Below are 21459 nucleotides of genomic sequence, written 5' to 3'. Positions count from 1 at the left end.
GGAACTATATATCCCAGCATGCCCTGCCACAGTTTTAGCATGCCCTAATAGCAAAACTGTAGCAGTGCATGCTGGGTTATGTAGTTCCATAACAGCTGGAGTGTCAAGGTTAGCCAACACTGTTCTAACTGCTGGGAACCTGTGTCTGTTAACACAGCCGCTTGTATTGACGCGCCCACAACACGCCCACTGAACAGCCTATTTGTGTGACCTCCCAATCACTGCCCAGGAACACCCATTCATTTTCCCCAATAGTTCTGATGCCATCTGTCCCAATCACAACAGCACCTTTGTGCGTACACTAAGTGTAATGCATGTGCCATGGGGGGTTTCAGAAATGTTCACGCATGCGCAGAAGCCAAAAAATTGCTCAACTACATGAACATCAGCATTGTGTGCTACTCAGCTCCACTATGCACAGATTAAACAAGAATGAAAGAAGGTGATAAAGCACCCGTGTCACTCTCCTCCCCATCACCACAGATTACAATCTGTTACTGCTCAACTATTGTTTATCAAATGCATATATTAATTAATCAGTACCAATCATGGTGAAATTTTAAACAGCCAACTGCATTTCAATTAGGCACAATATTATTTGATTTATAAGACAGTATTGATGCTGTAAAAGTCGGGGGGACACTGCTGTTATAAAATCTAATGGAGCAATTCTAATATGTTTTATCAGGGATGCGGTCAATATCCCGACTGCGGGGATTCCGGTGCTCAGAATGTTGGCACCAGAATCCCAACACCTGTCAGAGTCCTGGCACCGGCATCCCGACTGCTGGAGTCTCAAAGGTAATTAGCTGGGTTGGGGGTTAGGATTAGGCACTAGGGGGAGAGATAGGGTTAGGCACCAAGAGGGGAGGTTTAGGGTGCGGGAACGGTGAGGTTAGGTTTAGGCATTGGGGTTAGGCATCCCGTACCCATTCCGTTATATTATAGGGGTAATGCTGGACAATATATTTGGGGATCTGCTGATATAATTTCTTTCATGTACAGAGTGGAATTGGTGGTACATTATCCTGGGTATCACTGCTGATAAGAATTGCAGAATATAATGTTAGCAATCTCTGCTGATTTAAATATATAGGGCATTGATTGGTCCCACCTTTTATAAATTCTTCCTGTGGGCCATTTACTGTTCCACGCAAATGCATAGTACATGTTGTTTGCAATAGTTCTAGAGACAGAGGATGACATCACACAACATGACACAGGACCTCATTCAGAGCCGCTCGCAAAATGCGAGCGCTCGCTCTGAATGAGGGCGGCCGCATTTGTAAAATGAGCCGGCCTCCTGGCCGATCGCTAAGCTGTGGGTGACCACCCACAGCTTTAGCGAGTGGCCAGGTTGATGGTCGCGATGGTCAAGACCATCGCGACCATCGGGGCTTGCAACGAGACCCTCGTGGTAGGGTCTCGTCTGCCGCAAGCCCCAGTGAGCTTTCGGCTCTATTAGAGATGGTAGCTCACCAATGACATCACGAGTGATGTCAGTGGGGCCGCCCCCAAACGGCAGGCGTTCTGTCGGGAACGCCTCCATTTGGCAAGCCACCCCCCCCCGCCCCGCCTACAAAACGGTGCTAGCTGTCGATCACCATCGACAGCTGTCCCTTTTGTAGTAAGCCCCGGAGCAAGAGAATTTCTCTCTCGCTCCGGGGCTTGCGCACGCGCAGTGCGGCCGCTGCGCATGCGCAGGGCCTCTACATCGACCCGCTTGCGGGTGCATCGGCGCTTACGATGCGGGTCTGAATGAGACCCAATATTATGTAGGTCCTTGTATTGGAATGGGTACAGGATGCTCGGGATCCAGGTGGTCGGAATCCCCCCGACAGGGTTAGGATACTGACACCTTTCAGGTATCCTAACCCTCCCCCTCTCCCTACCCTAACCTCCCTCCCTAGTGCCTAAACCTAACCTCCCCGCACCCTAAACCTAACCCTCGACCGTTAGTGGCTAACCCAAACCCTCCCCCTAGTGCCTAACCCTAACCCTCCCCTCAACCCTGCTAATTACCTTCAGGATTCCAGCAGTCAGGATGCCGGCGCCAGCATTCTGAGCGCCGGAATACCCGCGGTCAGGATAATGGGCCTGGTTCAGCAAGAATCGCTATAAAGATTACGCACGCAATCGGCCGATTGTTACGTTCTGCGTATGCATCACAGTGCACGAACACTCCACTGCGATCACAGTGACTACGCTGACCCATCACAGAGTGATTGGCAGGAAGTACCATATGGTGTTGGTGACGTGGGGGTGGTCAGTGAAACGCAGGTGTGCCAGTGCATATGAACGCCATTACAGGGGCGTGAATAAATTATCCATTGCGATGCCATACACAGCTTGGGCTTCCACTGCATGCGATGAGGTTAGCAATTTCTGAGTAAGATCAGACCATGTGCAAATGTGTTTGAGGCTGTGATTGTACTCAATGTTACCGATGGTTTTGCAGACTTGCAAAGTATTATGGATGTGTGTAAGGTAAGGGGGGTGTCCTTATGTTAGACTGCGTATGGCAATGCGATTGCAATCATTAGAATATCTTTGCAGTAATACTGCGTGCGTAATCACAATAGCGATCCTTGCTGAATCAGGTCCATTGACCGCATCCCCCTTGTTTCATGTATCAGCCCTTCTGCTCCATGGGAAGTCCTCTGAGCTCGCTTAGGACACCTGTGTTACGATTTGACACCTGCGTTACGGTCAAACTAAAAATCTTGGACAACATTGTGCCAACTGTCCAATATGTAATATGTTCAATGGCCACTAGAAAACAATGGATGAAATGGCTGTAAAGCCGATGTCATTGGCATGGGGCGAAATGCTAGATTTTCTGTAAAATAAATTGTTGAATCTGTTCTATGACAATTTAAAATGATATTGATATTTTCATACTATGGGAATATAGTTGAGCTAATTGTTTGCACAAAGCATTGCCAATAGATTTAATAAATAGAAAAACCTACTGTAAATCCATACATTGCATGTATAGGAAATGTTTTAACTTTTTACATTTTTGTTACAGGTTAAATCTCCATTATTTGTTCTTTTTCGGATAGTTTTGACTTTCTGAAAAAACGTTAAACCAAATATTTAAAAAATACAAAACAGGAAATGGAGTGCTCAGAATATAGAGCACAGTGCGTATTTATACAAATGACTGATTATCTACAACAATGATCTCCTATGTGTATGGCTTCATTAATACTAACCAAAAACACTAGGGACCCACAACTGGAGCCTGATAAACATTTCCACTCAAAATAGAAACATTCCCAGCACAATTTGAAAAGTAAACTACAAACAGATTTACTTACGAGGATTGGGAGGCTTTTCTTCTTAGTAAATAGTCCACCACATCAGGGTCAGTCTCTAAAAGACTAATGAGAACTTCATTCTGTAAATCAGCAGGGACCTAAAATAACCACAAAATATATATATGAAAACATTAGTCCAAGATGAGCCAAATTTCTAGTCATAAAAATATATAGTTGAGCTAATTAACACAAAAATATATCTTGTGTGTTCTCATGTGCATTACCAGTGACCCGGAACAAAAAAGAAGCTCAATGTTGTTATTATAACAAAGAACGTAAATACCCTTTATTTATAGTGTGTCTGCTGCAACTTATGAACACCTAGGGGTACATTTACTAAAGTGTGGAATTTTAGAAGTGAAGTTGTTGCTCAAAGCAACCAATCAGATTCTAGCTATTATCTTCTAGAAGGTGCTAGATAAATGATAAGTAGAATCTGATTGGTTGCTATGGGCAACAACTCCACTGCTAAAAACCCGCACTTTAGTAAATATATCTCCTAGGCTGTTACATAAACTGTATAAAACACAGAAATACTGTAACTGCGCTGGTGTATCCTAGACAAGAAAGTTGACTGAATAGACTAGTAAATTAGTAAATACGAAGACAGACGGAGAGGTCATCCTGCTGGGAGCTGTATTGTTGTGGATGTTACACTTGCGGTCATATATACCACCATTTTTGGTGCTGTTTGAGATGAGCACAATCTCCAATCAAAATCAGTTTTTGGCTCTAATTCCTCCAAGAAACAAAGGGGGAGATTTAATAATGCTTTGAGAGAGATAAAATTGGAGATAAATAGCACCAACCAATCAGCTCCTAACTGTCACTTTACAGGCTGTGTTTGAAAACTGACAGTTTTGGAAAGACTTGGAGGAAAGTCTTCTACATCAGATGGCAGATTCTTCGCACTGCGACAGATAAAGAACCTTTTTTTTGAGGAGCAAATGATCAACATAGAACATCCTACCTAGGAGAACTCATCCGGTCTGAAAATGCACTCGAGGGGAGATGGACACCTTAATCCTAGATGTGAGTAGGAATATTACAATTCCATTTAAGCTACCTACATCTACTGAATGGCCAATTCTCTTTCTTCTCTTTGAGGAACAATTCAAGGAGGACTGTCATTGAAGGGATGACTCTTTTTCAGGTCTTTTATGGACTGCTTTATAGTCACATCAAGTTTTCAGACATTTATATTACTACTGTTGCCCTAAAGGAGTTTGCGCTTGGTATATATATATTTTTTGTTTAACATTGATTAAACCATATAAAATTGATTGGAATAAAAATTATCCTTTTTGCAGCACTCCCTGGACTATAGTAGGGAACATCATTCTGTGAAATTTTGGAGACCGGTTGCAGCAGCAGCTATTACTGTGCTTTTCACACAAGACTCCGCAGGCATCCAAAGCGGGTGCTTCTATTACCACAGGACAAGCACAGTGTGAGCAGCCTCTATTTCAGCCGAAAGTAGCATCTCACATCCAACACGGCACTTGGAGCGGCTGAGTCCCGCATCTGCAGCGGTGAGTTGTGATATATCACCTGTAAGTACCCGCTGCTAGTGAATTTATCGGGGAGCCTGTATGAACAATAACTAAAGGAATATTCTCCTCCTACACATTATATTGGAGTAGAGATCATTTCTGCTTATCCGGATGTGACTGTAGCTACATACTTTATGCTCCATAATATAACCACTCTCTCACCGAAACGTGTTTAGTCGATGACAAGTGCCACATCCATCACATTTGTTTATTTCATTTTTCTCCTAATTGTCCTGGAAGACTTATTTCTATTTCTCATTTATGTGGATAAATGTTGACGGGAATTATTATCGGAAACATTATTGCAGCTGCAACCAAGGTATCCTAAAGAACTGACGGTTGTAACCTTCATATAATAAATAATCACCGACACTCAGTCAGACTGATTTAGTGCTTGGGTTCACAGCTTCTGAATAATATTCTTTGCATACTGTGCAATGTGTATTGAACCTACATTATGCATTATTATGTATAAATCTTTGATTTTTTTTAATTTTATTTAACTTTTATCATATATGTTCACTATATTGAATTGATCGGTTTATTAAATTATTAACAGCATATTTGCATTTTTATATTCATTTTTACTTATTAATTTATTTATTAATTTATTGTAGTGATGTGTACGTTGGATTAGTTCCACACCCACTAATAAGAGATTAGGAGACTCTGTTTTTTGGATATTGATTTGAGTCTTTTGCTGGCAACTTTTAACACAGCAGCTAGGTGTATCTGTCCCTCTATTTTGTATTTGTAATTTAAACCTCATTTTTACATATTGATTTCCATAGCGCCATAGGTTATTTTCTTTCTTTTGTTGTTTAGTCCCTGGACTATAAAGCATCTGTACATGTCCACAAAGTTATTTCAACGTTTTAATATATATATTTTTTCCCTGAAATTCTATTTGCACATGTAATACACAATTTATGATGGGAAGCAGTAATGTAATTGGCTGCACATCAAACAAAGTTGTGTAATGTTTTTCCATTGTTATTATTTCCCGGTTACAAACATCAGATCAAAAGTAACGAAAGGAGTATTCAGCTTTGCTGTGTCAGTATAAAGTACTGCCAGAAAATAAAGAATAAAAATCCATCAGAAATTCTGGGATTGGGTAATATAGAGGCATGGAAGATGTTTTTAAAATGCAGGGGCATTTTAAGAGAGGAGGGGGCCCGTGTGCAGACTCAGTGCGGGCCCCCTCCACTCTCCGGCGGTGCACGGGTCTCCAAGAAAATGGCGCCTGTGCCGTTTTGAGTATTGAGTCACCAGGAAAATCGCCGCCGCCATTTTCCCAGTGATTTATGCTGCTCTGCAGCGACGGCCCAGCACTGCAGAGCAGCCTTCTGGAGACAACGGACAGGTAAGCATAAAGACTATAATGGGTGCAGGCTGTGCGGTGTGGGCTCCCCTAGATCCAGGGGCCCGTGTGCACCGCAGAAACGAATACTCTACCACACGTTTCACACCATGATAATTATACATGTACTGTTGTCTAAGTGCTGACCAGGGCGATAAAACAATATACTGTACCAGTCACATAGAGCCAGCTGAAGACAATCGGTGCACATTTCAAAGATAACTATGTACCTCATTCAGAGTCGGTCGTAAGGGGCCGCTCGGTCGTACGCTTCCGATGTTTCCAAACCACGCATGCGTACGCTTAGTTGTGCGCATGTGCGTACGAGACCTTGCGATCCAAAATGCTGTCGATAGTACGGCTTACGAGCAGGAATTGGCTTCCGAGAGTTGATTGACATGACAGGCCGTTTATGGGTGTTGAGGGGGATGGTGGTCTGAAAAAGCAGGCGTTCCTCACCGTTTTCAGGGTGTTTTAGGGGCGTACATAAATTTCCTGCTACGACCGACATAGAAGGCCGGAAGTAGTAAAACGTCACTCTGCGAGCAGGTTAGAGGCCTGGCTGATCGTACAGCTTGACGTTGGGTACGTGCTCTCGCAAGCCCCAGAGTATAATCAATACTATCGAATGTGATTGATGTTATGTTTGATGTTTCTATTTTGTGCCACACAATGCAAGCAGCTAATAATCGTTTGTTGTTGCTAATAACACTGCTAATTGGCTTGTAATAGATTCAGTTGCGTTTGCATTAGAGAATAATACGAATAAATATATTTCATGGGGATGGCTTATTCTATGCGTTTTTTTGTAAATTTTTTATGTAATTTGCACACAACACAAGCGGCCGCATCCATCAGAAGAAAATTAACATACAGCGACTGACAACGACTGACTCGATCGCTAGCTGCTAGCTAGCGCCGGCCGTGCGATTGCTTCCTTTTTCAGTTTTGAGGTAGTTAGGCGTACGACCGAGCGGCAGCTTACGACCGACTCTGAATGAGGTCCTATATCTTTTTTGCTGTAAGTTTTTACATTATAATTTTTGGATCTTTGGTTGTAGTTAATTTATGAATTCAAGTATATAAATACATGAAAGTACAGATCTACAAGAGAACAAACACCCCGATGTATTACAATTATCGTGTTTCCAACCTCATTATTGGGTTGGCTACGTGTTTTACTTACCATAAAGAGGTTTTCATAATTTTCGATCATCTTCTGCACCACAGAGATAATGGTTGTGCTTTCTTCAGCTCTGGCAGTACTTTGAACTGTAAACTCTTTGTCAGATGACTTCTGCTTGTGCAATAAATTAGGCCCAAATATTGTTGCCAGGTTTAATGAAGTCATTTTGTTCCCAGTTATCTAATAAAAATCACATTAGACAGTGCAAAAAATGAGAAGAATGCACATAATAGCATTTTTATGAGCAAAGATGACTACCATGTCCAGAGTAGCACTGTTTATTGCTTGGACAAGCTAACAATACCAAACAGATAATTATAAACTTTAAAACAATCACTATCAGAATCTAAACTGACCAGTAATGTTACCATGTAACTCAGGACTCTGCACATTATCATATTTTCTATCACTAAAGGTGCGTGCACACTATTCGCCCCATGAGTGTTAACGACATTGATCACACACACTGAACGATATCAGGAACGTTCAGTGCCGGGTACCCTCCCTCATCCCAGAACATGCAACAACCTGACAATATCATCAGGTTGGCCAGCATGTTCAGGCGATGAACGACAATGACCAACGACCCCCGGGAGCGCGCATCGTTGGTCGTTATTGTTCATTGTTTTAGAGTACAGACTGGCCAATACAGTTAACGTTTGAACAATATCGTTCAAAGTAGGGGTGAGCGGGTTTGGATTTCAGAAATCCGAACCCCCCCGAACCGAGGCCGATCCGAGTCAGGCTCGACATTTCCCGCCTGACTCGGATCTGAAATCGAGGCAAAACGTCATCATCCCGCCTTCAGGGTCTCGCGGGTTTTGAATTCTATATAAAGTACCCGCCTTGGCGCCATTTTTTCACTCGGCTGTGGACAGTGAAGAGGGAGGGTGGGAGTTAGGGCTGGCTGGGCTGTGTAGTGTAGTGTAGTGCAGTGTAGTGCTGTGCTGTGCTGCTGTTGTCCATAGGGGCTGTGTCCACTCCTCCAAAGTCCATAGGGGCTGGCTGTGTTGTGCTGTGCTGCTGTTGTCCATAGGGGCTGTGTCCACTCCTCCAAAGTCCATAGGAGCTGGCTGTGTTGTGCTGTGCTGCTGTTGTCCATAGGGGCTGTGTCCACTCCTCCAAACTCCATAGGGGCTGGCTGTGTTGTGCTGTGCTGTTGTTGTCCATAGGGGCTGTGTCCACTCCTCCAAAGTCCATAGGGGCTGGCTGGACTGTGTTGTGCAGTCAGTTGTCCACTCCAAAGTCCTGTGCAGTGTCCCAGTCCTAAAGGGGTGCTGTAGTGTTGTCCAGGGGGTGCTCTGTCCATCAGGGGTGCTCCCCCCAAGTGCAAAAAAAATATATATTTTTTCTGTGTTTGTGAATTGTGTGCGCAGTAGCCGCACGTGCATCAACAAAGTAGCGCCAAGCGTGCGCCTGTGTCATAAGTAAAGGGCCGACTGGCTTGACCGTTAAAGGGTGCTGTAACCCCCAAAGTGCACTCCAAACAAAATAAAAAATTATTTTCTGTGTTTGTGAATTGTGTGAACTGTGGCCGCACGGTTATCAACAAAGTAGCGCCAAGCATGCGCCTGTGTCATATGTAAAGGGCCGGCTGGCTTGACCGTTAAAGGGTGCTGTAACCCCCAAAGTGCACTCCAAACAAAATAAAAAAATATTTTCTGTGTTTGTGAATTGTGCGCACTGTGGCTGCACGTGCATCAACAAAGGAGCAGCTCCAAGCGTGCGCCTGTGTCCCATAAGCCTGTTAAATGGTGGTGTAACCCCCAAAGTGCACAACACAAAAAATAAACAATTCTTTTTTTTCTGTTTGTGTGCGAAATGTATGCGCAGTAGCCGCACGTGCATCAATTGTGAATTGTGTGCACTGTGGTTGCACGTGCATCAACAAAGGAGCAGCGCCATGCGTGCGCCTGTGTCATAAGTAAAGCGCCGGCTGGCTTGTCCTTTAAAGGGTGCTGTAACCCCCAAAGTGCACTCCAAAAAAAATAAAAAATTCTTCTTTTTTTTTCTGTCTTTGTGAAATGTGTGGGTTGTAGCCGCACCTGCATCGACAAGCGTGCGTCTGTCTGTTAAAGAGTGGTGTAACCCCCAAAGTGCGCTCCAACCAAAATAAAATAATCTTCTTTTTTTCTGTGTTTGTGAGTGAAATGTATGCGCAGTAGCCACACCTGCATCCTCAAAGCAGCAGCGACAAGCGTGCGTCTGTCTGTTAAAGGATTACATCGGTGACAGCATCCAAGTAGGCATGTCAGACAGTCCGTACCTGTACTGGCAGGAAAAAGAGGCAATTTGGAGGCCCCTGTACAAACTGGCTCTATTTTACCTGAGTTGCCCTCCCTCCAGTGTGTACTCCGAAAGAGTGCTTCCACAAAATGTGGAGAAGATGATGTTCATAAAAATGAATTATCAAGTCTTCCAGGGAGATCAGCCTCCAGAACGTACAGAGGGATCTGTGGTGGTGGATTCAAGCGGGGACGAATTAATACTCTGTGAGGATGAGGATGTACACAACACTGAAGAGGGTGAGGAATCGGTGAATGAGGAGGATGAGGACGACATCTTGCCTCCGTAGAGCCAGTTTGCGCAGGGACAGATTAATTGCCAGCTTGTTTTGTGTGTGCCCAAACGAACCAATCATTTCAGCCACAGTCGTGTGGCAGACCCTGGCGCTGAAATAATTGGTTTGTTAAAGTGTGCATGTCCTGTTTATACAACATAAGAGTGGGAGGGCCCAAGGACAATTCCATCTTGCACCTCTTTTTTTTCTTTGCATTATGTACTGTTTGGGGCCTAGTTTTTCAAACTACCATCCTGTCTGCCACTGCAGTGTCACTCCTAGATGGGCCACGTGTTTGTGCCGCCCACTCGTGTCGCTTAGCATAGTCATCCAGCTACCTCGGTGCAACCTTTTGGACATAAAAACACTATTGTGAGGTGTGAGGTGTTCAGAATAGACTGGAAATGAGTGGAAATTAAGGTTATTGAGGTTAATAATAGCATAGGAGCAGAAAAACCCACAAATTCTGTGATTTTAGCTGTTTTTATGCTTTATTTAAAAAAAATACAGATCCAAAACACAAAACCCAGAACCCAAAACACGGAAGGGTGGTTTTGGCAAAACTAATCCAGATCCAAAACACGAAGAATGATCCAGATCCAAAACCAAAACACGAAAAAAGTGGCCGGTGCACACCCCTAGTTCAAAGTATCGGCAAGTGTGTACGCACCTTAAGTCACTCAACACTTAAGAAATTTTTATATATATATGTATGTGTATATATATATATATATATATATATATATATATACACACACACACACACACACACACATATGAATTTCCCCACCAGACCCTCCCTTAGCCCTCAATTCTTTAAGCTCTCTGTGAAAACCCATCTTTATTAGGGCTGATCTTACTCTCCCCACACTAGTATACCCCAACAACTGTCTCAGTATCAGAGAGTGGGAAAAACAGGACATAGATGAAGCAATGACAGGTAGTCAAAATAAATTCAGACATAAAAACAAAGGGTAGGGAGGGTCCTGTGCCCATTCCAAGCTTCAATTATAATAAAAGAGGGCATAGCTGAAACAAGAAGTGAGTGTGGCTCAGACTGGAGATTAGGGGGCGGGATGTATCAAGTTCCTAATCTGTATAAATTTTAGGTCAACTGAAATAAATATTATATGATATACTGTAAATATTGCGTATCGTGAGAGGGTTATAATGTAATGCATATAATATACACATTGTACTCTCACCTCTTGACCATCTTTATCAATTGTGTCATCTGCATGGCTAGCCACGGTAGACAGGAAATGCAGCAGTCTATGGAGAGTATCACAGTTGCAAGGAGGTAGCAGGTAAATTAGAAGCTGCAGTGCAGCAAGCTGATCTTCTGGCTCCAACACTGAAAATATAGATAGATAAAGCAATCACTATGAGAGAGCGCACTCTTCAATCTCTGTATTAAACATCTGCAATAAGTGTGTGCTTATAAATATATTGTACATATTTATGTGTTTGTTTATTGCTCCTGCATCTACAGACAGTATGTATCTATTATACAGTATAACCAGCTTTAATTCTGTCTAGCAGTTGTGCACTAGAGATAAGGGCAGACTCTGCCCTTGCTCAGTACTCTTAGGGGTTTAATTACTAAGGTGAGAGTTTATAGATGTGGAGAAGTTGCCCATCGCAACCAATCAGATTCTAGCTATTATTTTCTAGAAGGTGCAAGTTAAATGTTAAGTAGAATCTGATTTGTTGCTATCGGCAACAGCTCCATTTCTAAAAACTCTCACTTTAGTAAATATACCACTTAGTGCTGCTAGACAGACAGAGCCCACCCCACCATGTACATCTTCCTGCCCACAAGCCACACATGGCTGCTATATATATGGAACTGCCCCTATTCTTCTGATATCTGCCAGATGTAGCTCAGACGACACCAGTAGCACACAATGAAGGGCTACAGGATGGGGGGAGCATCTAGTGGCTGCTTACACTATCAGTACTGATGGGAGTGTGGTGGCTGATAGCACTGGTGAGTGTGAGACTGTATAGTAATAATAATGGTGGTACGGGTGGTATAACCGCTAAGTGAATTATTATTATTCATGCGGCAGTTGCATTGAACATTAAACCTTTTGATATCACACATTACTTTGTTTTATTAGGTCAGAATAGGGGCAAGAATATGGGCAGATGGGAGGAAAAGGGGCAAGAATAGGGGGAGACGGGAGGAATGGGGGAAGAATAGGGGGGAGATGGCAGGAATAGGGGGAGACGGGAGGAATGGGAGAAGAATAGGGGGGAGATGGCAGGAATAGGGGGAGACGGGAGGAATGGGAGAAGAATAGGGGGGAGATGGCAGGAATAGGGGGAGACGGGAGGAATGGGAGAATAGGGGGGAGATGGCAGGAATAGGGGGAGATGGGAGGAATAGAGGAAGAATAGGGGGGAGATGGGAGGAATGGGGGGAGATGGGAGGAATGGCGGAAGAATAGGGGGGAGATGGGAGGAATAGGGGGAGATGGGAGAAATAGAGGAAGAATAGGGGGAGACGGGAGGAATGGGAGAAGAATAGGGGGGAGATGGCAGGAATAGGGGGAGATGGGAGGAATAGAGGAAGAATAAGGGGGGAGATGGGAGGAATGGGGGGAGATGGGAGGAATGGTGGAAGAATAGGGGGAGATGGGAGGAATGGGGGGAGATGGGAGAAATAGAGGAAGAATAGAGGGAGACGGGAAGAATGGGGGAAGAATAGGGGGAGATGGCAGGAATAGAGGGAGACGGGAGGAATGGGGGAAGAATAGGGGGAGATGGCAGGAATAGAGGAAGAATAGGGGGGAGATGGGAAGAATGGGGGGAGATGGGAGGAATGGTGGAAGAATAGGGGGGAGATGGGAGGAATGGGGGGAGATGGGAGGAATAGAGGAAAAATAGGGGAGACGGGAGGAATGGTGGAAGAATAGGGGGGAGATGGGAGGAATTGGGGGAGACAGGAAACATGGAGGAAGAGAGAGGAAAAAACCTGTACAATAGCTAGCAATCCGGCAATTAACGGGTCTAATATACCAGTGCTACTTAACACTAATACAGATTACACTAACAACATTGGGTAAACATGTTACATAGTATCATACAGTAAAGCAACTATCAATCTATTTAATATTCTTGTGAGCAACTGCATATACACTGTTTAGTCATGTTTTATTCTTTATATTACTTAGGAATAATTCCCGAAAAGATTCTTAAATGGAATATGTTATTAGTTTTATTATTCTGCTTCTAGTGTATTATTCCCTAAAATACCAAAAGTAGAGGAATAAAACTATAATAACATATTCCGTTTCAGAAGCTTTTGGGGAACAACTCCTACGTAGTATAAAGAATAGAAAATGACTAAACAGTGTTAACTAAAAATACAATGTGCTGTTGCGAATTGCCTGAAAACCCTGTACTACTAAATAGATGGTTTATATAAGGTTCCTGATAGAAGCTACTGGAACTTGTCATACCATACTTGTTACCAGCACAAGTATCACACTTGTCATAACGTACTTATAGTATGTATAAACGGTGTGTACAGTTCTCTGGTCAGAAGAGGATCAGGCATATCTCTAAGAAATTCTTTCAACAAGGCAGCAACATCATGGACACTGTGTTCTTCTTCTAAAACAACATCAACGCCGCGGTCGAACTCTTCACGTAACTAGAAAACATCACACAAGTCGTGTTCACATAGGCTGTATTGTAAAGGGATTCCAAACGCATGATGCAAGCAACGTACAGTACAGTAAACACAGCACCCTGCTGCTTACTTGTGTCCAGGAAAGAGATGATTATACTGTACCAAAACATAATAATATTATTAACCTTATTATTACATGTTGCCCCAATATGTTAGAATATCTCTTAACACTCCTATAAATCTGTCTGATCTATCTGCAGTTATAGGGCCTGATTCAGAGTTGTACGAACAATGTGAAATTATGCAAATGCCGCAGATTGAGACGCCCACCTGCGGCTTTGCAAATCCAAGCATCTGTGTACAAAGACGGTCACAGATCATTACAGTATCACATTTCTGAGTAACCGTATGACTATTCAGAATGGCTGCGGTAACTGAGACGCCGTAGAGATTTTTACTGCATACAGGATCGCAGACGCAGGCTGTGACATGCAATGTAAATGGCTGCAACAAGCCTGCGTTCTTTGCAGCCGCTCCCTGGTACCTCCCACAAAATGCTCCTTGCCTGTCAATCACACTGCAAGTAAAAAGTGGATGCAAGTGACTCCGGTAATGAACCTTGATGCATGCGCAGTGTTACTTAGACGCATGCATAGTTTACTGATTATTGCTCAACGATAAAAATATCGGCATTGCGTACATCTTGGTATCAGACCCATAGTCAGTAGTGTCCAACCACATGATCAAGTTTTTGTATAACATTTTCAGCATGTACGGTACTGGTGAAACTGGCCTGCATGATGATGAATAAGGTGCCATGTCTGGATCAGGTCGGAATAACATGTCAGGGTTTCTATAATCAGTTATGGGCATGGTGGTTATTGTAACCAGGAAAAGGGTCATGCACACACTTGTTCCGGCAATATGTGGCTTAAGGGGAGATATATCGAGTGTAAGTGTAAACAAACAAAAAGGACTTCATTTGGGAAAAAAAATGAGAGACTCCTAATAAAAAAGGTTTATAGTATAAGTACTAGTAAAAGTATAGAAGCTGATTGGTTGGTACTTTATCTCTCTCCAAGTTATCTTTTAATTTGCATATCGTAGCCACTACGCAACCTTACTGAGCGATTGCATGATTAAGACATCATAATAGTGCAATCGCTCAGTAATCGGCTGCAAATCGGGCATTTAAATGTAAAAAATGACCAGCGATGCGCGCGCCCTCTGGTCATTTTTGACATCTATCATCGGGGATGATTAACGAGCCTACACTGAACGATCAATCGTTCAGTGTAGGCACTGCACCCCTAGGAAGACGACGGCACGATTACGATGTCGTAATCGTGCCATCGTCCTGGGATCTTGTAATGGATACACACCTCTAATGTGCAGCTGAGATCTGTCTAGCAGAGGCATTACTGCTGTAGAAATTGGAGTTACTTTCCTCCAAAAGCAAGCAGGAGGCGCCTCCGCCATTGTCCCAACTTCAGAACTGCGCAGGATGTAGTGAATATAATATGCGCCCCACAGCCCGCACTGATGGTAGCTCCTAACCTAATGTCTGTCCACACCACTGACAGAGCCACATGACTAAATGAATAGTTGAAAATTAATTGTGTAATTTTGATATAAATACAACACAAATGAAATAACTACTACCCTGAAATGCATATATACAATGGAACTTACTACACAGAAATGGATCAGTATGTTATTATAACATGAACACATAAACGGGAGATACCTTTACCATAGATGTGTGAGATAACCATTTGACATTGGCAGTGAAGATAACAATGGAAGGGGGATAAAACATGGCGTTGAACATCAGATGTTTAACTCTAATATCTGCACCAGTTTTGTCTTTGATTTGTTCCTTTGCAATTGAAAATATAGAATTTTTGGAAAGGGGGGGGCATTAGGATGGTAGGGGGGGGGCAAACTGTGTCTTGTCTCTGAGTGACTGAAATTAAGTTGCCCATGAGGGTGAGACAGGGAAATACAGTATGTTCTAAGACTACACAGACACAGCATGGTGTAGAATCTAGTGTACAGCTAAGGATATATCCTGATGATGAGGTAACAGAGCAGATCAGTTTAGAAGAAATACAGTGTACAGTTCAGGTATGTAGCTGGAAGCGGCACATAGTCTATTAGTCTCTGTCAATCTAAGGTCTAAAGAATGAAGAATGACCACAGGAGTCAGTCTAATATAGATTGATTAGAGTCGCAGGTAAGTTGAAAAGCAGATACTTATGGTCTCCAAGTTCATGACTAAAGAAGTAATTCAGAGCTCCAGTTAGAGCTGTTTTTGTTATTTAATATAATTCTCATTTATTTCTTTAGTGCTACTAATACATGAAACCTAACTAATTAAATAAATGAAATGTTTGCACACACATTTTATTATGGTCCAATAGCAAGCCCTTAATGACATTTATTGCATTATTAATCAAATAAAAACAAATGGAAGAACCACTGTTTATGATAATACATTACCTGTCGTACTCTCTTTTTGGAGCTTCCCACTCTAAAGATCCCCACCGTTTGTAGACCTGAAATGGAGCACACTGTAAGTTATCAGAAATTCCCTATGGTCATAATATTACTTCTTCATCCTCAGTGGTTCAGTACACAGGGCTGAAAAGATTTATTGTAGATGCCATACAGATTTCTGCAAAAAGCAAGTTTGTTCATTTTTAGTCAAAAAAATCAATTTGTTTATTGTTAGGACAAAAGAAAAACTTACAGTATTATTTATAAATACAAATATGACAGCAAAGCAGGAAGGAGCTGGGGGCTGCCTATTGTCTGTCACTATTTAATCACTCTCAGTATACAGATGTGTCCACATACATCTTACCTCTGTGTGCTAACAGTCGCATTAAACATACTGCATGCAAAATTATACTGTACAGTGTCACAGCCACTAACACTGTAACGTAGCATTTCCCATGCAGATACACCCGCAGTCGCACACAGAATATAGGCATGCCGCATATCACTTTATTCAGCAGAAGCTGCTTCTGCTTCCTATTCGCATCGCTTTGCCAATAATATGCATTTGAAGGGAAAAAGTCGCACAAAAAGACCCTCGGTGCTACAGAGTCACACCTCAGCATGGCGCGACTAGGAGGGCTGTTTAACGCACAAGGAAGTAGGATGAATGTGGATATGTGGACATCAGTAAATGTGTAACACGGAAAAACACATCTGTTGCAAGGACAATGTATAAATTGGTGTATCAATTTTATTTTATAAATTGAGGGATAACAAGTATTATATCTGTCATACTCTTTTCTTTTATAGTTACTTTAGTACCCATTTCTCCACAGCCGTTTTTCAGTATAGAGGTACTGATCCTAAAAATTTACTGAAACAATGTCTTCCCCACTTCCAACAGCTGCAAAATCTAATATTACCTCTTATAAATTGCATTCAGAAATAAAACTATATTAAAAAATAAAAGCCACACACAGTCATTTTGAACTGTGGACCATTACATTATTGAAAGGTAGGTTTAAGTATTGTTAAACAACTGTAGTACAAATTTATAGATGTAAGTCTGTACCTACAGTATCACTTTACAGTTAAGTTTCCATACTGCCCTGTAAGCCTTTGCCTACAGTCTGGAAACATCAGCCTCACACTTACCATTCTTTTCTAAATGTAGACAGCAGCTGTCTACGAGCCTGGGAACTTGTCTGTAGATAGGGTTCAGACTGAGCTTTTTATCCCTTTCCTTTTCCTTCTTACTTTGAGCCTCGGCTGGCAAAGACAGCTGTAGAGCCTCTAGGAGTCGAGACTGATTGTCATCAAGATCTGTAATGGAGTCCACAGACATTGCACCCTACAACACACACACACAAAAAAAAATGTTTATGTAAGTACAATTACTATTACACAACCAATATATAATTTACACATTGTAACTACAATCTTACTGTTACATGAAATATAGGTACATGAATAAATAGTTTTATAAATATTTTAAGAGAAAAAAATAATATACACTACAGGTCAAAAATGTTATAACACCCTGATTTTTCCTGTTTTCACTGAAATTTCAGCAAATCATATCCAGTGAATAACCTGAAATAGTACAAATGTAAGCAGTAAAATGTTAAATTAAAATTTAGGCTAGCGAAACTGAAAACTAATGTGTAAAAATAAGAGTTATGGTAGACATACCATTGATAACTCTTTTTCTTCAAGGTCCATAGGGTCCACAGGAATACCATTGGGGTAATGTGTTTGGAGAGATTCAGGCACCAAACAGTTAAAGCTTTCAGCTCCCAGGATGCCTCTGGTCCACTCACATATATACCCCGCCCCCAGCCCTTCAGTTTTGGAAACAAGCCTCAAGGCAGGAGAAGGAAAGAGGAGAAGGAAGAACAATCATACACCAGAAGCACTCTCACATAAGATGAGGGAATCCGTGACAGAAAGCAAGAATACAGAATGCAGCCAGGTGCGTCAGGGTGGGTGCCCTGTGAACCTCAAAGAAAAAGAGTTGTCAATGGTAAGTCTACCATAACTCTTATTTTCTTCTTCAGGGTCCATAGGGATCCACAGGGATACCATGGGGATGTCCTAAAGCAGTTCCCCTAAGGGTGTGGGGACGCTCATGAGCAGAAAGGAGAACTCATCACCGAAAGGAAGCAGTCTGAGAGGCAAAAGTATCAAAGGAGTACAACCTAAGAAAAGGGTGGACAGAAGACCAGGTGGCTGCCTTGCACAATTGTTCAGCAGGGGCACCACGACAAAATGCCCATGATGGCCCTACAGACCAAGTAGAATGTGCTGTCATTGTGTTTGCTACATGGACCCACTACTGTTCCACCTTCCTGCTTGAATTTCCTGATGACTCTTGGGAGGAGGAAAATTGGAGGAAAGAGATACAACAGCTTGAAGTCCTATCTTACTGCCAGTGCGTCCACAAATGCTGCTGATGGGTCTCTGGACCTGGACCCGTACATGGGGACCTTGTGGTTGCGACATGATGCCATGAGGTGTATGTCTGGTAGACCCCATTTGTTCACCAAGAGCTGAAACACTCCCGGGTGGAGAGACCACTCTCCGGCTTGTATGTCCTGACAACTTAGGTGTCAGGGAATCAGAATACTACCAGACTTCCTGAGATAAGCCGTCATGACTGCCATTATCTTAATAACTACTCGGGGGGGTCATTGATAGGCCAAAGGGCAGTGCCTGAAATTGGTAATGTTGTTGTAGGACAGCAAACCATAGAAATTGCTGGTAGGATGGCGTAATAGGAACATGCAGATACACAACCTGAATGTCCAGGAAACCATAAAATCCGGAGAGTTTCCATACAGAATTTGGGTACATGGATAAACCTGTTGAGGGTTTTTAGATTTAGAATAGGGCAATAAGACCCATTCAGTTTCTGAACCGAATATACATTGGAACAATAATCCCTTACTTGTTGCAACACAGGACCAGGGATTATTACCCCTGCCTGCAGCAGAGTGAATATCCTCCTGAAGGGCCAAGGCCTTGACCGCACCTGATGGAGGATCTGGGGAAAAAAAACTTCTGGGGAGGATGCCTCCGGTAGGTGAGGACATACCCCTGAGAGACCACTTCTCGTACCCAGGCATCTGTTGTTTAATGCCAGTAATCCACAAATTGAAGAAGTCGGCCTCCCCACCCATCAGGCCGAGTATTTGTCATCTGGCTTAGAAGCTGGACGTCTGGCCAGCCAAGACCTCTTAGTTTGTCGCCAGGATGTTCTGTGAAAACTAGACAGCTTGGAGGAATACTGTTCCTTTGCTCACTCCTCTCTCTCGTCAGGGGTGATGGTAGTGCTCCTTCTCCGGACAAGCATTTTTCCAGATGCCCCATACAATATGAAAGGGGATTCATCAGCGAAAATAACTTTAATCCAGTCCACAGCAGTCCAATCCCTGTCTCTTTTGCAGAATATCAGTCTGTCCATTATAGTTTTCCTGGAGAGAAGTGGTTCTTTGCTGCCCTTCTTGACACCAGGCCATCATCCAAAAGTCTTCATCCTGTGTCATGCCAACAGTAAACCATCCTGAGACCATTCAATTTTGCCTAAGAAAACAGCCATGAATAAAGAATGGTACCAAAACATCCTTCAAGAGCAACTTCTACCAACTATCCAAGAACAGTTTCTTGACAAACAATGCCTTTTCCAGCATGATGTAGTAGCTTGCCATAAGCCAAAATTGATAACTAAGTGACTCGGGGAACAAAAATCAACATTTTGGGTCCATGGCCAGGAAACTCCCCAGACCTAATCCCATTAAGAACTTGTGGTCAATCCTCAAGAGGTGGGTGGACAAACAAAAACCCACAAATTCTGACAAACTCCAAGAATTGATTAGGCAAGAATGGGCGGCCATCAGTCAGTATGTGGCCCAGGAGTTGATTGACAGCATGCCAGGGCGAATTGCAGAGGTCTTAAAAAAGAAGTGTCAACACTGCAAATATTGACTCTCTGCATAAACTTAATGTAATTGTCAATCTAGCCTTTGACACTTATGAAATTTTACTTCAGTATACCATAGTATCATCTGACAAAAAGGTCTAAAAACACTGAAGCAGCAAACTTTGTGAAAACCAATACTTGTGTCATTCTCAAAACCTTTGGCCATGGCTGTATATTGTACACTTGAAGACTGAGATTCCTTCTGTTTGGTATTTGCACACCACCCATCTGCCCTTTGGTGTTTTTAATCATCAGCCCAGGTTCCTACATTTCTGTCTACATATCAGAATGGGCACTATGAGAGGCAAGTCCTAGATAAAGTTGACTTAATGTGTTAGCATTAGGGATGTTAGTGACCCATTTTATGGGATTCACCTTTATGGGATGCAGCATATCTCACCCAGCATATCTCACCTTGCTGCATCCCACCCAGTATATCAGGGTAAAAAATATCCTATTTTCATATAATTCATCCCAAGAAATCATGTATTCACATACTTCCTTAAGGTGCAGTTTACCTTAAAATAAGAGGATGTAAAGCCATCCTATTACATAAAAAATAAGAGGATATCATTCCTCCTTCCACAGTATCTGAAAATAGAAACATGCAACACAGTATAGAATATGAAGGTAGAGAGATAATCAAAACTTTTCCTGCTGTGTACTGCAGAAGTTTCACATAACCTTTTTTCTTAGGATTCAATTCATTTTGTGTTATTCTCAGACATAAGTGATATACTAATATATATACTAATATATATTCAGCCTAGAAAACCAGTTGCTGTATACTTTTTTGGTCATTGATAATAAAGCAACAAATCAGTGAAGTCATAGGCAGAAATTAGCATGTTTCATACTTCCAATCTAAACATATATCCAAACATATATCTTCAATTTGCAGATATTGCTCGAGTGTGTGTGAAGGAGAATAGAGACATGGGGGAATATTTACTAAAGTGAGAGTATTTTTTAGAAGTGGAGATGTTGCCCACAGCAACCACTCAGATTCTACTTAACATTTAACTAGCACCTTCTAGAATATAATGGCTAGAATCTAATTGGTTGCTATTAGCAACATCTCCGCTTCTAAAAACTCTTATTTTAGTAGATTTACCCCTAGGACTTTATCTGTTTCTATTGCTTTCCGTTTGTGGTACACAGTGGACGGGAGGTGGGAGAACAGGTGGCTAGCTCAGATAGAAGGAAAGGAACAGAGCGCTTCTGCTGTCAGGGTTCTGCTGAACATTGCATGGTAGGTCGATCTAATGAAGGTAGAACTGGTATACTCTACTGGGTGCCTGGATGCCAGGACATGTGTGAGCACCACGTGTACCTGGAAGTCAAGTGTATGAA

At 42.4% G+C, this 21459-nt stretch overlaps 1 protein-coding gene across 1 annotated transcript in view; it reads right to left on the bottom strand.

The window, feature by feature from the left end:
• The window catches only part of ARHGAP6 (Rho GTPase activating protein 6), a 295952-nt gene that overhangs the window by 15343 nt on the left and 259150 nt on the right, over positions 1–21459 (bottom strand). The window contains exons 5-10 of the mRNA XM_088481200.1: positions 17283–17478; positions 16128–16183; positions 13496–13646; positions 11191–11339; positions 7426–7605; positions 3324–3421 (exon numbers count right to left, since the gene is read on the bottom strand). Of these exons, the coding sequence (XP_088337326.1) occupies positions 3324–3421; positions 7426–7605; positions 11191–11339; positions 13496–13646; positions 16128–16183; positions 17283–17478 (830 nt within the window). The remainder of the gene's footprint in view (positions 1–3323; positions 3422–7425; positions 7606–11190; positions 11340–13495; positions 13647–16127; positions 16184–17282; positions 17479–21459) is intronic.

Source organism: Taudactylus pleione, unplaced genomic scaffold, assembly GCF_031769625.1.
Source record: "Taudactylus pleione unplaced genomic scaffold, aTauple2 ptg000265l, whole genome shotgun sequence".
Lineage (NCBI taxonomy): Eukaryota > Metazoa > Chordata > Amphibia > Anura > Myobatrachidae > Taudactylus > Taudactylus pleione.
Note: the sequence above shows the minus strand (reverse complement) of the source record. Positions and strands in the feature narration are given on the sequence as shown.